The 16010-nt window shown below is 39.8% G+C and overlaps 1 protein-coding gene across 3 annotated transcripts in view; it reads right to left on the reverse strand.

Moving 5' to 3' along the window:
• The window catches only part of si:rp71-79p20.2 (zinc finger protein 704), a 39164-nt gene that overhangs the window by 12263 nt on the left and 10891 nt on the right, over positions 1-16010 (reverse strand). For all 3 annotated transcript variants that reach the window (XM_040008317.1, XM_040008318.1, XM_040008319.1), the window contains exons 3-4: positions 4110-4210; positions 1805-2043 (exon numbers count right to left, since the gene is read on the reverse strand). In XM_040008317.1, coding sequence (XP_039864251.1) covers positions 1805-2043; positions 4110-4210 — 340 coding nt within the window. The remainder of the gene's footprint in view (positions 1-1804; positions 2044-4109; positions 4211-16010) is intronic.

Consider the following 16010-nt stretch of genomic DNA (forward strand, 5'->3'; position numbering starts at 1 on the left):
TACATTAACTTTCTCCTGCACCGCTATTCCTCTGAACTACTTCTCACTGACTCCTACAGCATACACTTACCCCTAAACCCTTCAAAAACACAAGAGGCCAAACTCCTAAACTCTTTGACTGATGCTAGCTTTATGCACGTACCCCATGAAGCTGTTTGCAACAAAAAGTACACAGCAAAGCTAATCTGTAATCCTACAAACAATCACAAATCACTTAATTCTCAAAGTGTTTTTCTTGCCTCTTACCACAGTAACATTAAGACTAGTGAATGCCATGTTAAATAATCCTCTTAATTCAATGCCCGCACAAAAATCAGACAGCCTAAAATCCAGTGGGGGTAGTTGCTGTTAAGAGTTTGTGACAGCTATGTCACAACACAAAGCTAACCAGCAAATTAGCCAACCTTTAAGCCCACTTCCACACAACTTGTTTTTCTATACTTGCCCCAGCATCATCCTACTTAATTTCCTGTCTGCTTATCTATAGAATGGCATGTCCTTGGAGTCTTTATGGTTTTCATATATTCACTGCTGCCTCACTCCAGGGAGGCTCAATTGCAAACTCCCACATATACAGTATATGAGCTCTCCTTTGTCACCGTATGGCCGGAGGAAATATTGAGATTGATTTCTCCTTCTGCTGCTACCCTGTGCATCAGTTCTCCTTTCCGTCTTTATACCCTCCAACTGCCCTCATTTTTATGCATCCCTTGCATGCTTACTTCCTGCTGTTCATTCCTACACAGTCTGCCGATTTTCTTTCATTCTTATAAAACCCTACCACCTCTTTCCCTGAAAGGACTGAAAAGGCGATTGGAAGCTACTTGACAGCAAAAACATTTTGCTGTTCTGGACTGCTTCTGTAGTACAAAACGGAGGAGGTGAAGTAAAAGCAAGAATATAATCAATCGTCCACACAACCAGAGAGTGGCAGGCCATATGTAAGAGGTTATTTAACCTGCCTAGTGCTTATGTTTGACTGTTTGTGTTGTGGATTTTCTATCTCCTACCTAGTACTTAAAAATCAGAAAGGTACAGAGCTGTTTGTATACAAGCTCAGCTTGATTTACTATCTTCAGGATGTACTCTATATATTTAGCCTAGACATGTGTTAAATGCTCTTACCCTATAACAGCTGGGATAGCCTCCTGGCCCCTGGGACCCTAAGTTGGACAAGTGGTTAAGAAAATAGATGGACAGATGGGTGGATGAACCACTGATTATTTCCTATTCAAAACTAAAATTGAATCTGCTTTTTCCTCTTTTAAACTTCTCTATGAAACTTTATCAAGTTGACAACAGTCACTTCAAGGGGCTTTATATTGTGAGGTAGAGACCCTACAATAATACAGCAAACACTCCCGCAATCAGACGACCCACTAAGAGCAAGCGTTTGGCAACAGCAGGAAGGAAAAACTCCCTTTTAATGGGAAGAAACCTCTGGCAGAACCAACCTCAGTGCAGCCATCTGCTGCAATCAGCTGGGGGTGAGAGGAGTGAGACAGGACAAAATACATGCTGTGGAAATGCAGTGTGGTGTATAAACACAGAGTGGAAAAAAAGGTCAAGAAGAAGAAATGCTCAGTGCACTATGGGAAGCCCCCAGCAGCCTACACCAAATCTAAACACAAACTGTAATCAACAGGTGTACTAAGGTGTAGTGAGGTGAAAAAAAACTGTTGAGACCAAAACAAAGTCCAAGCTGCAGAGGTGTGACACCACTGCCTCAAGCCTCAAGCCGCTTGGATGCCACAAAACTGCCCAAGTTAAGAAAGAAAGTCAGGACGTAAGCGTTTATCTTTACCTTTCGCTTCCGAGGTATGGGGTCTTCAAACATGAAGTGCGGGCTCTCTGTGACATCCTCACTGCCATCATCACCCTGGGACGAGAGCGGGAAGCTCTTGTTTGTATCGTTTAAAAGTGGTGGGGACGGAGTGGAGGGGACTGAATGGTCACTGGCATCCCAGCTCCAGTTGCCGCTGGTCGAACTGCTGTAGCTAGCTGACAGCACCTCTTTCCAAGCTCTGCCGGCCGGCTCGGGGGCTGTAGTTTATACAACACAACAACTTATTGTTATTGGCAAGACGTGACTGAAATGAGGATGTTTTATGTTTGAAGACATACAAATTTGACCATGAACTAAGAGCCAAATGTGAACCAGTGAGGTATGAGAAAAAAATAGAAGTTCTGAGAACAGGTCCATAAAAACAGCAAACTTAGCTGATTTAAATCTGGCCATCTCATGGATGAGAAGACAGCTTTGAGCTTCTGACACAGCTGGTATTTTCAGATCACTTCCCGTCATCTTCTGACCATGCTGCATACCAGAGTGCCAGCTCAGAGCACTTTGAGTTTTTTTGGCCAGACAACATAACAATTTTCATTCACCATATGGGCCCCTCATTAGATTTGCCTCCTGCAACTTTCTCCATTCCCCAAAAATAACAATGAAATTGAAGGGCAGCAGTTTTGGCACACTGGACCAGATTCAGTGGCCATCGCAGACACAAATTAAGTGGACAGCTGCCCTACAAAAAAAAAACAACCAACAGTCCAGGGGGTGCACAAGAAGATGGCCTTGAACAGGAGAACCAATTTTAACTTGATCTGTTATCAGAACTCTTTGACAATACCTCTCAATTTTAAATTTGTATTACTGGAAACATAATATTGGGGCTCTCTTGCAAAACAATCCCAATTCTAATGTCACAAAAAAATTAAAACATATGTCTTAATCTGTAAACCTTAGAAGCTTATTTCCACAAATTATGTAATATCTAAAACAATGGATTCTTTACTACACCACATATTTTTTTAGCTACTGTATACTGAAACTTCAACCATTGAGTCCAAACTTTCTTTACTTCCCAGAACAAATACTATACGATTTCCAGTGTATAGGCCCAGAAACCCTTTCAATACATTTGTTAATTTGTTGATCAATTATATAGTGCTTTAAGACTTGATTATCACAATGGCTTTATCTGACTTTTAAGCAGGCAAATTATAGTGAAAAACACAGAGCAAGGACTAATATCATACATTTTGGAGAGACCTTCTACAATTCCATAACTGTTTCCCATATAAATATAAAGAGATAAGGGTTATCAAACTATTTTTCAGAATTATCAAGGGGCTTCAGTGGACTGTGTGTTTTCACACAAATAATATAAAAATAAAAATAGGATATCCAATCCTGCCTCAACTCATAAAAACAAAAACCTGTCACTTTTTTTTAACAACCAAATGCACCAGGAGCTAAACAAATAAATAAATAAACAATTTAATTTTTAAGTTATAAAAATATAAGGAGAGGTTTTGGAGGTTGCATTAAAAAAAACTATCCAATCTCAACAGGGATCCATACAACCATGGATACTTTTTATAAAAGCACCACTGTGATTTACCACAGAGTAATCAAGCAACACCCCCTTTCTGAAATATTTTGTCAAATAAGCATTTCATCAAGCATTGCAATCATAAACTCACAGCATCCTCTGATCTGATCTAATGACTGCATCACAGATCATATCTAAAATGAAAGCTTACAGTTCTTGGTTTATTTCTATTATGTCCGAAATGGTGCAGCAGTGTCAACAGGGTGCTTCTAGCCTTTAGAGATAAAAGCTATAGAAGCTCTTCCTGAGAGCAAAAAACCAGCAGCCCAGGTTTAGCGCTGAGCTAAAAAGCTGTCAGGACTTTGACCGTCTGGTGGTTGGCATGGTAATGGCAACCACAGCAACACTGGAAACAGCAAAAGGAGCTGTGGTGAAATGGTCAAGGCTAAACAGTTGGCAGTAAGTGCTGGGCTTGGGTAAACATACATGCATGGAAAGATGATGGAATAAAGTGCTAATAACACTGCGTGACCCTTCTCTGGGATAAATACATGTTAACACATCAACGAGTCAGCAGCTCAGCCTGTGTCAGGGTAAACTAACATCAAGTGATTTGTGATGAGCACCATCCCCAGCGAGCAACACAAAGTGAATGTCCTTGATTTTGTTAAACACAGTGGATGAGTCAGTGTGTGACAAAGCAGCTTGCACTCAAGGAGCAGTAGGTGCATGGGTGTATGAATGCAACTGATGCCGAGCCAATGGTGTTACCTGTGGGTGCAGACGAAGGGTAATGCACCAAAGGTGATGTGGACAGTGAGGTCAGGACGGTGGCAGCCATCACCTCCTTATCGGCGTGACCTGACGGCTTCCTGCAAAATAAAAATGCACACTGAGCACGAGAAACATATCTGGTGTAGTTTTAAGGGGTACTCTTGTCTAACCAACCCCATGCTCTATAAAACAGAGGTTTGGAGTATTGGAAAATATTTAAGGAAAAAAAAGTTTAACCTTGTCCCCAGAGAAACATTCAATTCTCTATATAGCCACAAAATACAAACTGTGATGTTAGAAGAAATTTACATTAGGAGGTAAACAAATCCAACAAGCAGCCAGAAGACAGAGAGATATGTAATTTCATGTACAGTAAATCTTAGACAACTTACTATTGTGTGTGTTCAAATATGTGCTTGTGTGCATATATACAAACACGGGGACAAAGCCTCTAGAGTGAAAGTGTTTTGTGGTGTGTTTCTGCACAGCTTGTGCAACCTCGCTTAGAGGGGAGAACCATGCTTTTTGCTCAGTTCCTTCTCAGAACGCCCCATGCAAAGCAATCCAACCTCATCTTAAATCTTATTCATACTACCCACTTGAACTGACACCAGAAAACATTCACAAACACAGGCACAGACAGCCTAAACAGTGTGCTTTGGCATAAGGCATTCTTGTTAAAAAAAGAAAAGAAAAAAGATCCTGCAAAGACAAATAAGCTTATCTGCTTCAGACACACACTTATTATTCCTGTTGGTTCTATTTAAGACTTCTACTGTCCTTGAAAGCAAAATGTAGGGAAAACTATTTGAGGCCAGGCCAAGCGTTCATCCCCACACAGTTGTTCACATTTGCACACACATAAACAGATTTCAATTCTCATGTAAGATCCTGAAAAAGATATACCAGTGTCCATACCAATCAGCTATGTAAATAAATATAAATCCAAATTTACCGATCTGTGCTATACACAGTAGACACATACTCATATTCTCATAGAGAATAGAGTCTGCAGCTTTAAGAGCTCTAGTCCCGCCCCAGACTTCTTCACTACACAACCAGAGTAAACTGGTTTGAGGCATTTTCTCAGCCAAGCCCTAAGCCCTGGCAGAGATCCACTCTTGAATTCTCGGTGCGCGTACACACACACACACACACACACACACACACACACACACACACACACACACACACACACACACACACACACACACACACACAAAACAAAAACTTCATGCTGGAATCAACAAACAAGAGAAGTATGCTTCAAAATCAGCAAGTCTACGTGTATCTGCGCACATTCACACACATTTTCAAATGAGAAGTCTCTAAAACATTTTACACAAGCAGAAAAAAAGTTTAAAAAGTGCCTAAGCTCCCACGCTGATGAGAATGCGTCGGATAGGAAGCAAACAGATCAAAATGGAATGTACCCGATACGGAGGAATCTTTCAGCCAGTCTGAGCACAAATGTGCTCCCACAAAAGTTGTTGGTTTTACTCTCCAGCATCCCAAAACTTGTGTGTGTTTGTGAATTCAACGCAGACATTTGGAAAAATACTCTATAATATTCAAATACTGCCAAGATAGAAGCCATGGTCAGAAGTAGGGTGTGCAGCACACAGGACAACACACACACACACACACACACACACACACACACACACACACACACACACACACACACACACACACACACACACACAGGACAAGAGATAAAGAGATAACAAGATTAGCTGTGTCCTATTGCAGTCATTAGCCTTGTTTTCAGCAATAACTCGGGCCAACCAGGGACATACTTCTGATTTACCTCCATCTCTCATTTAATAAAATCCATCTATAAAATTTGTGTTAGGGCTCTTGGTTACCTTCCATTTGGCCTTCATATAGTGCAGTACTCTGATAGCATACCACTGACAGTCATGCATGTCTGTTTTCTGGTGTGTGGCCTTAGCAAGAGAGATTAGGAAAAACAAACACAAACTGGGAGGACAACAATCCCTGTAGTTGATGTATGGCCTCATTCAAACTTTGATATTCCCCTCTCGTACACATTGATATAGACACACCCATTCCAGCACACCCCAGCACTCATTAATACCCATCCCTACAACCCACCCTGATTTCCTGACATTGAGTGTTTTCCTTCCTCCTTACCAGAAAAAGCAATGATAACTCCACCACAGTTTCATTGCATCTGGTTCAAGTTTTTAATGTGTGTGAGTGTGCATTGATTAAACAAAAACAAAACAGTAAAGGCCTCCTTCAGAAACCTTTTCTAAAAAAGGCACTTGTTGATTGACTTCTATTCTTGCTGACAGCAGCAGAGCTAATCTGATATCACACAGACTTTGATATCAATGTTTACATCAACTTAGAAGCAGACAGCTGTCACATTTTACATTTTATAAAAACCAGATTAGAGAGATAACCATCCCTGTCCGTCGCTCACTCTAAAGCAGATATTGCACACTAAATGACACGGCCTGCTACTCTTGTTTTCACTTCTCATCTGCCTGTGAAATAACTAAGGAGCCTTTAAACATGGTGAGAGTGGATGACAGCTGAAAGAGCAACAGCATTGATGTGCCGTAAATCTGTCTGCATCTTCTTATGAGAGGCTTTATTTTGGAGCAAGTTAAACTGGGGATGTCTTTATTTAGTGCCCAGAGTGAGGCAAAGAGAGAACAGAGATTGCTGTCAACAAAGTTGGTCTGTGTGTGGTATATATATATATATATGTGTATTTGGGAGAGGAGAAGGGTGGGGTTTTGGTTTCCAGGATGTTTACACGAACCATTGAGTCTATCCGTGGTGCATTTATGGCATGCAGTAAATTTAATAGTGACATGATAAACATAGCAGCCCTCCACCCTCCCACATATGCAGATGAACATGTGTAGGCACATACTATGTGGTAACTCTGGTATTTGTTGAACTATAATGACATAATTTGCAATTGAAGCTCTTAAATTTACAAGTAGTGCCATTGACAACTTTCTTTTATGAGACAGGTAATATACATCAGTTGGGAAGTTCTAACTCTATTTTACAGTACTTGCATGTGTGTGTGTTTTGCATCTAGTTTGGTTGAAGCGTTTGGCACACTTAAGTACATGCAGAAACAACACCATTCACTCAATCTCGCTCACACACAACCTCTTACCTTCCTTCCTCCTCAACTTGTATTGGCCTTGGCTGGGCCAAAAACACTCCCCTCTGGCAGCAGCACAACACAACCAGCTAAAAATCAACAAGCCAGGCCCAGGCACATACAGGGAGAGGGAGAGAAAGAGACTGCCACTTAAAGCCCAGCCAAGAAGCAGGCAGCAACAACAAGGTGTGATTATGGAAAGGGCGGGGGGGGGGGGGGGGGGGGGGGGTAGTTCAAGGATGTGTATATTTGTATATTGTGTGCCAAAAACAGTTACGTTTTAAAGATGACCATTTCACCTAATGTGCACTGCAATAAGCCAGGCAAGAGCGGGCTGTTTCCGTGGGATGATTTTCCAGCTGACTTTTTATTACTTGGATGTGGAAAACATGGGGTTTTTCCAAGTTTCCTAAGGGGACACTTGAGGACTCTGATACTGCCGAGTTACTGTTTGGCACCACCAGCCGGTACTATAGTGGGCTCTGTGCTGTTGTTGGGGAGACGACAGGGCCTCCCCACTATATTTAACACATCACCTCTGCTCTAGTTACCATTCCAGTCAAAATCCCTAGGATCTGCCTGGTTTATAGAACGATAGCCCACTTAAGATCCAGGTCAACAGCTACAAAACACATGACTGAAAAAGCGATACACTGTGTATATGGCTGAAGATTTGTCATACTTTATTGGCTTTTCTAAAGTAAACCTTTCATCTGAGTTTTTCCCAACCTAATCTGATAATTGCATGTGTATCCAAGGTGCTTCTAGAAGTGTCTCACTACTTGGTAATGCCTTTGGGCAGTTATTTTGAAGCCTCTGTCAAATAAATGGAACAAGGCCAAAAGATTTATATTAGGTTCTCACTTTGACATAAAAACTACGTGTCCCATTAGAGTACTGTACAAATCTATACAAATTCCTGTTGTGAATCAGTAAATATAAATTCATGTCTAAGATAACAACTAGATATGGCTGCTATTACACAGTTAAAACTGTTGTGAACCTCTACTGTCCCTATCCATGATTGGCTCATGTATTTCCCACTTCAACTGTTGATTTGCTCTTTAGAGGGGTAAAACAGATTTCTATTTAGGATTCTCTATCTGCTATTTCTTCTTCATGTAATGCCACCGATGTATCTCACCTGTCTGCCAAAGAATATACTCATTTTATAAAAACTGACTACCAACAATCCCCCTCTTATCTAGGGCTTCTCCTGCATGTCAATGAGACTACATCTATCTTGTTTACCAAGAAAGAAACTGTGCCTCACTTGACTCCAGTTTTAGAAGTTCAAAAAAAAAGAGGAAGGCAGAGTAGGGCTGTGCAATATGACCAAAATCTCATATCCCGATATAAGAATTCTATCGTCCGATAACGATATAAATCACAAAAATGTAACATTTTCTGTAAAGTCTGTGAATCTCGGGCAGCTCGACTTGCGAGAAGTGTTTCCAGCTGCGCGTCATGTAGCTGGAGTCGAGTGTTTTAACCGATGCATGAAACTATACATTTTTAGACATAAGTTGTAGTGGCCGCCGTTTTCTTTGTGAGTATTTATTACACGGCGTGCTGCGGAGAAAAGCCTGTTCTAACGTTTGAGTCTAAGGTTTATTTTTTAGCACCTGATGGCTCTTTTTTACTTCTCATCCATAAATAATCTGCTCTTTCACGTGATTCAGTTTATTTTGAAAAGTCTCAACAGGATCTTGAGCTTTATTGTGAAAGGTTTATGTGGAACATAAACAAGCGGACACGTGATGATGTTACCGTCGTTGTTGTTAACCAAAACGCATAAAAACAGGCACTTGTCCGTCTGTAGTGTGGTTATATTAAATATAAGAGAAAGAGAGAACTTTAAGAAATTAATATAGCCACTACAGTGACCATCAAAACGATGAAAAAATATTGCCGTAAACAGTTTATTTTGAGACACCACGAAACAAACGATAGCGTAAAATGAAACGTTAGACGTTTTTATATCGTCATCCGATATATATCGTTATATCGAACAGCCCTAAGGCAGAGTGACAGGGACTTGGCAGTATTTGTAATATTTATCGTTTTGTTGTATCACTTCAGTATGATAGGTCCAGTTTTCACTGGAGCAACACACTGCCAACAATAATCTCTGATCTTCCCCTAAGCCCCGGTGGTGGAGGTTTTAAATAGCACTTATCTGTCCAATGTGATCATGTGTTCAACATGATCCCCAAAACAGGCATCAGATAGCTTTTTTTGTGCCTGTATGTACTGTATGTGTGCTGACTTCCTCATATTCAAAGCAGGTGCACGTGCCTTAAATTGGCAGAGGCTTGCGTGTGATTGGCAGTTAGAAAGACAGCAAACACGGCATCACAATCACATGAGTAAAATAAACTTTGAAGCACCTCTCTGTTTGAGTCATCACAGAACCTAACCCTACACATTCAGCATATGCTGACTGGTGTTTTTCCTGTTTTCTTATGAGGTATCGTTACTGAACACAAACAAATCCAAATGCACATGGGGTAGAGAGATATGCACACCAAAAATAAAGGTAATATCTCCGCCTGCATTAGTCATCCTCATGCACACACTCTGTGAAGGAGGCTGACAGGTAAATAGATGGCAGCCACAAAGTGTGTTGCTAACATATTTTTTTCCTCCCTTGCTGTAATAGGTGTTTTCTTTCTTTTTGATTTCAGTCTATTTCAGACTACGAGGGTTGTAAATGCTGCCTTCAGAAAATGAGGACTGTTGTGTAAAAATGAAGAACATTCAGCAAAATGTCATCTAACTGGGATATTCTGTACAATGAGGTAACGTTAAGACAATAGAGGCTATTAGAAAAGACCAGGCTTTTGTTGATGTTCCTCTTGCCTGGGGTGCAGCTCGGACAGCTGCCCCTTCCACACCCACACCCACTACTCTCAATCCCACACTCTCGCTGCCCCTCATCATCTTGCCTTGACTCCACAGTATTACGTAATGCCCTCTGTTCATCTTTTTCTGTCTCACTATTTTTGCTGCAGGCAGATGGTAATGATTAGCACACTCTATCCCTGACCCAACACAAGCTGGTGTTAGTGTCCACTCTGCCTCTTTCTAGGCTTCCTGCTTTACACTTCTATGTAAAGGTACTATGCACTGTATGAACTGAATGAATACAATGTAAAAATATATGAAGTATATAAATGTAGAAGTGTGGGTAGGCATTAAGTATGATTCTCATTGTGCATGTAACCACGCATGTGTGTGTATATTCCTAAGTCCGCCATTATTGTCCATTCAATACACATGTTGCCGCTTACGTAAGTCTCCAAGCTTTGAACCCCCGGAGAGAGAGAGGCTGTCAGACAGGAGCCGTGTCTCTTTAAAGTGGGTTGTGAGTGTGATGGTTATTCAGTGGTGGGACAAAAAGCCCTCTCTTTCTCTCTCTTGATCCTAGAATGCAATCTGTGCCCTTAGGGAGAAGCACAAACAACAGATAGCTTTATTCTGGCAAAATAATACTGGCTAGATGTTGAGAAAAAGGCATGATTCCCTCTGTGGCGGTGGCGATTCACTCAAGATGTCATAAACTACACAACACAGAGGATGATATCTACAAATTTCAGCTGAACTACAAGCTCGCATTGATTCAAACCTCAGTGAATAATGGTTATTTCGTGTCGAGTAACCGCACATCCCATTTCAGGATCACACAGGTGCTTGTGACGAACATGCCTCAGTGAGAAAATGTTGACTCAGCAACAGCACTTAAAAGGATGATGACAAAGTAGATCATGACACACTGCCTGACTTGCATACCATGCTCATAAACTGTGCATGGGGTAATCGTAGGTGATCAGATTTACAGTGCGAGCTTGACACAGTCCAGTGCAACCAGACGCCGAGCGAAGAAGGGTTGAATTTAAACCTCACCTCACCTCGTCAATGAATACAAAAAAAAAAAAATCCACAGTCACTTTTCCATAGCCACACTTTAGGGTACTACTACCTCACGTAAGACATCAAATCTGTATTATAGCTGTATATTGCTTATACATGTAATATTATTACGAAGTAATAAATACTACAATTAGTCAGTAGTTTTACTTTTAGACATCTTTATAATAGTGTTAATGTCTCTCAAGACTAACTTAGTTCCCTCCAATAACAATGCTGTTGCTAGGGGGAATGTGGGGTATTCACTTCTGGCCTGTGCCCTTATTTTCCTCTAGGAAGTAAACAAGAAAAGACCTTTCTGCCTGAAAACATCTACTCCTTATCAAAACAGATATGAATCTATATTTGATGTAGTAAGAAGTCATCAGTGCATATCACATGTATGGGTCAAACTAATTTAAACCACCCAGTCACTCAATGTACTCACATTAACTGGCAAAATACTAAGTAAATACTAGAAATGCTACTTAGTGGAAATGGTGAAAAGGCTTTGAATAACGGTCAAGTTCTCTTCCTGAAGAAGTCATGCTTTTATTTTGTTTTTAAATTCTTCACTTCTCACTCCTACACTTGCTTACTCCTGAGATTTGTCCGTCTGCCATCACAAGCCAGAGCAGGCCTTTGCCTGGTTTCCTGTGTTTTGCAAAGGCAAACCAAAGCTGTTGCAAAGCCACTCTGCTCTACTTACTCCTATAAAGCCAAATATCTGCAGGGCACCGTCAGACAGACAAAGACTGCAGCCAGTAAAATAAACCGACCCCTAAAAAAGATAGGGGTTGTACGAAGCACATCAGTAGAAGCACTCTAGCAAAAAATGTGAAAAAAAATGTGAAAAAAAAAAAAAAAAAACTAAACAAAAATGAATGTGAATCAAGAAGTTAAAAGCAAAAGTATTACCTGGCTTCTAAGTTGAATGTTTGTCTACAGCCTGTTTGCTTACTGTGCAGTAAAAGCAAAGATGTGTTAGGAGTTATGTTTGTCATCTAAGGACGACCTTTGACACAGTTTTGTGGTGGACTGATAAGCATGCACAAAAAAACTAATAATTGTGGATTTAATGTACAACAAAATCCACAATTTCGTGGTAAATGTACAATCACAATAAATGGCTATTCTATTCTATTCTATTCTATTCTATTCTATAATGATCATCCTAATTTTTGTGCGACATGTATTTGAACCATTAGCAGAAATACATTTAAAAACTTACACAGGGATTGGATAACTATCTATAGATTAAATTATAAAAATGGCATGAAAACAGACTCTCATTTTGTTATATATTATTTTGTATTATATGTAAAAAAAAATTATTATTTTTTTACTCAACCCAGATCTTCACTGAATATCATCCTACTCTCAGCTCCTTGCTAATCCTGCCAAACTGTACCGGATAGTGACTAATATAGAGGAAAATGCCATAAACCATATCTTTTAGTAATTTAAGCCTCCCTGTGGAGCTTCTGGCCTTATGACAGTATTGGGAATAAGGTAAGGAAAATGGTCCCTTTATCACTCTGCCACGTCAGGAATGGAATAGTTAATAAGATAAATGGTAGCAATAAGAGCACATCATGGAAACACTAGAGAGATGGTGGTGATGATGATAAAACTGTCACAGATTATTGAAATAATATTAAACCTCACTGCTGGTCCAGCCTCCTAGCTTTTTCTGTTTTGTTTTGTTTTTTAAAACATTTAGCAGCTCACTGAAAAATGAATGTTGGATGTAATATGATGAGGAGTATGACTAGCTGAATGCAAATGCTGGTTCCCCTCTGAGAGTTATGCATTTTCCAATAAGGATAAGCCGAGTGGTTGGTCAGACTAGGACAGACTCGTTCTCTCACACAGACAAACAAACAGATGGGAGAACTTGCCCCGATGGAGCTCTGGCCCAGTGAAAGTCATGCTTTGTGCAAGCAAGATGTCTTTCTGTCAGACATTCAGATCTTTTTCATCCAAGTCTCTGGGGTCTCAGACTCGGACACACATGCACACACATAATTTCTAGGATTACATATGGGAATTGTGCATTAATGACAAACATTAGCAGGCTTCAAGGCATAAAAATTTTAACATCTACAATTCCATGACAACTTTAACTTTTGGCTTTTATTTTTACCTTATAAATGTGTAAAAATCTTTACTTTAATCTTTACTCCTACACATTACAACTTCCTGCACATAGTGCTTTTATTTTTTATTTTTATATTTCCATGCATATTATTTATTTTTTCTTTTTGGTAATTTTACTATACAATTACTTTAGTATCTTCTTGAGGATGTCACTTCCTTGACAGCAAGCAAAAAGCATAAAACACAAATGTTCAGGTTCTATAGAAACCTTGGTGTAAATTTTATATAAAAACTAAGCATATGGTTTCCTCTCTTTTCTCTCTCTCTCGTTTACTCATGGGCCAATTGTGGTGAAAAAATATAGTGTGAAACATATTGATCATTGTTTTGAATCTTGGCCCAAGCCAGGTCACGGCAATTCGGACAGACCAAAGCAAAAGGTGTTAGACAAGAGACTTGTGATCAGCCTAGCCTTGTCCTCTAAAGAGGTTGCAAGCAAGATAGATTTGATGAAAAATGCTGAGCTTGGAGAGACTTCACCATTGGATCTATCATATATGAACCAAAAAACAAGAAAAAAAAAGTTCAGTTTCAGATAAAAGCCAGAGTTGAAAATCCAATAAATCTGAAAAGAAAGACTAACAGGAATATGAAAATCTCTCAGTATTTCTGTGCTTCGGAACAGCTATGAAAGTTCTACAGGTTAGTCAGGAAGTGATCGGTGCTGTACTTTACACCTCACTGAACAGCTTCACACACTCACTGCTTTGTGCAGTGGCATGTTGGTGCTGGAAGCCACTAAGATTAAGAGGGGTTACTTTCTGCATCTCCACAGGCCGGAAATCTCCACATTATCTTGGCAGCAGTCAGGAGTCCAGTCACTGTGTTCCTGAGAGTACTCAGCTAATAAATAAATAAATAAATAAATAAATGCATAAATAAATAAATAAATAAATAAATAAATAAATAAATGCTTATAACCATCTTCATGTGTTATTAATAGCAACTAAAATTAAATTCAAGTAAAGCAAAATACTATTGTAGTTATAAAACAAACAAACAAAACTTGGAAATATGGGCTGTGTGAAGTGCTTTCTCTTCAATATGACTGATAAGATTTAGCTAGCACAAAGACAAAAAAAAGGGGTGTGTGGAAAAAAAAAAATCAATCCAGTCAAGTGGAGAGCACAGATCCCAAGTTAACAGGTGAAAAAGCAAACAATATGCACATAAAGCAAAAGGAGCTCCACTTCTTTCCCCTTCTATTTCTGTTACACACAACCCAGACACATACATTTATCAAACATTAATATGGAAACATCTGTGTATCATGTGGCTAAATCATGGAGTCATCTATAATTTGACTTTGTGCATATAACTGACTAGTGTGTAAATACTGCTGAATAGCTTAGCAGGGGAGAGCAAACAGTGTGACGCATGAAGCAATAACCAGGAGGTGAGAGGACAACAGCCTTACTGGCAGATCAGTGCTAAATGAAACCTGACTACCTCACTGTGGCTACAGAATGAAAGCGATTGTGTGTGTGTGTGTGTGTGTGTGTGTGTGTGTGTGTGTGTGTGTGTGTGTGTGTGTGTGTGTGTGTGTGTGTGTGTGTGTACACACGTCTGTGCATGTTGATGAGATAAAGAGAAAAACAGGGGGGTGAAAAAGGAAAACACACATCTGTTCACATGTTGCTTGACTGCTCATCTTGTCCACCAGCATGAGGATAAGTGATTATCAAAGCCCGTATACTGTAGTTCTTTTGTTCAGGATGCACATGTCTACACACACTTAAGGATACACACAAAGCGTAGGGGGTTTCTAGAAGCTTGTGAGGATTTGGGCCCACTGGTTTTTTTGGAGTCTGGGTGTGGTAGCTTTTATAATCTGTTTATCTAAGCCCTAATCTTTGAAAATTATTTTGAAGAGAAGACTTACAGTCTATGTAGTGCTTCCAGGTATTTTCTTCCCATTTTGATGTATTGAATTGCAGTTCCTGGCACTTTGAGAAGTCTGTGCCAACACAAAAACGACTGAAATGCCAGTAGCCCAGTACAACTGAATTTTTGACTAAACCAAAAGACGGGGCTGTCAAAGTCGTTTACTACAAGTGAGATCACGTTCACCTGACGTTTTTCAGGACACTGCCCGAAATAAGCTTTTCCCATGTCCTGCATACTACCAAACTGAGATGCAGATAGCCACAGTGTAACAAAGAAGAGACAGGAAAAAAGAAGAGGAAAATTTTCTGACATTATGTGTAGAAATTTCTGCTCTAAGTTCAGTAATGGCCAAAAGCTATCAAGAAAAAGCATCACAAGGACACACCATAAATGTTAAATAAGCATCCTGCCAAGGAAAAAGGGGGGTGCTAATACAAAAGTACCACAAAGAATATCAGCCAACATATGGATTTTTTACAATTATTTTTATTTCCTAAAAACTGTTATCAGCAGTGACATCACCAAACCCAAAAACCATTATCAGTAATTTAAACAAATATAAGACACCCCCCCTCTGCACAGGGCAAAGTACGTAGTAAGAGTCCATCAAACTTTTAAGTTTGCAGTACTGTCTGAATTTCACTCCTTGTTGTCAGCAGAACGAGATGACTTCGATAGAGTTGTGTGTGTATTTATGTATTTATGTATTTTTTATTTAAGTGTTGTGATTTGAAACAAGGGAAAGGAAAACCCATGAATGTGGCTTGCTGTCAGCCATCCTGGAGCTG

The sequence above is a fragment of the Simochromis diagramma genome, unplaced genomic scaffold, assembly GCF_900408965.1.
Source record: "Simochromis diagramma unplaced genomic scaffold, fSimDia1.1 OVJJ01000545.1, whole genome shotgun sequence".
Taxonomy (NCBI): domain Eukaryota; kingdom Metazoa; phylum Chordata; class Actinopteri; order Cichliformes; family Cichlidae; genus Simochromis; species Simochromis diagramma.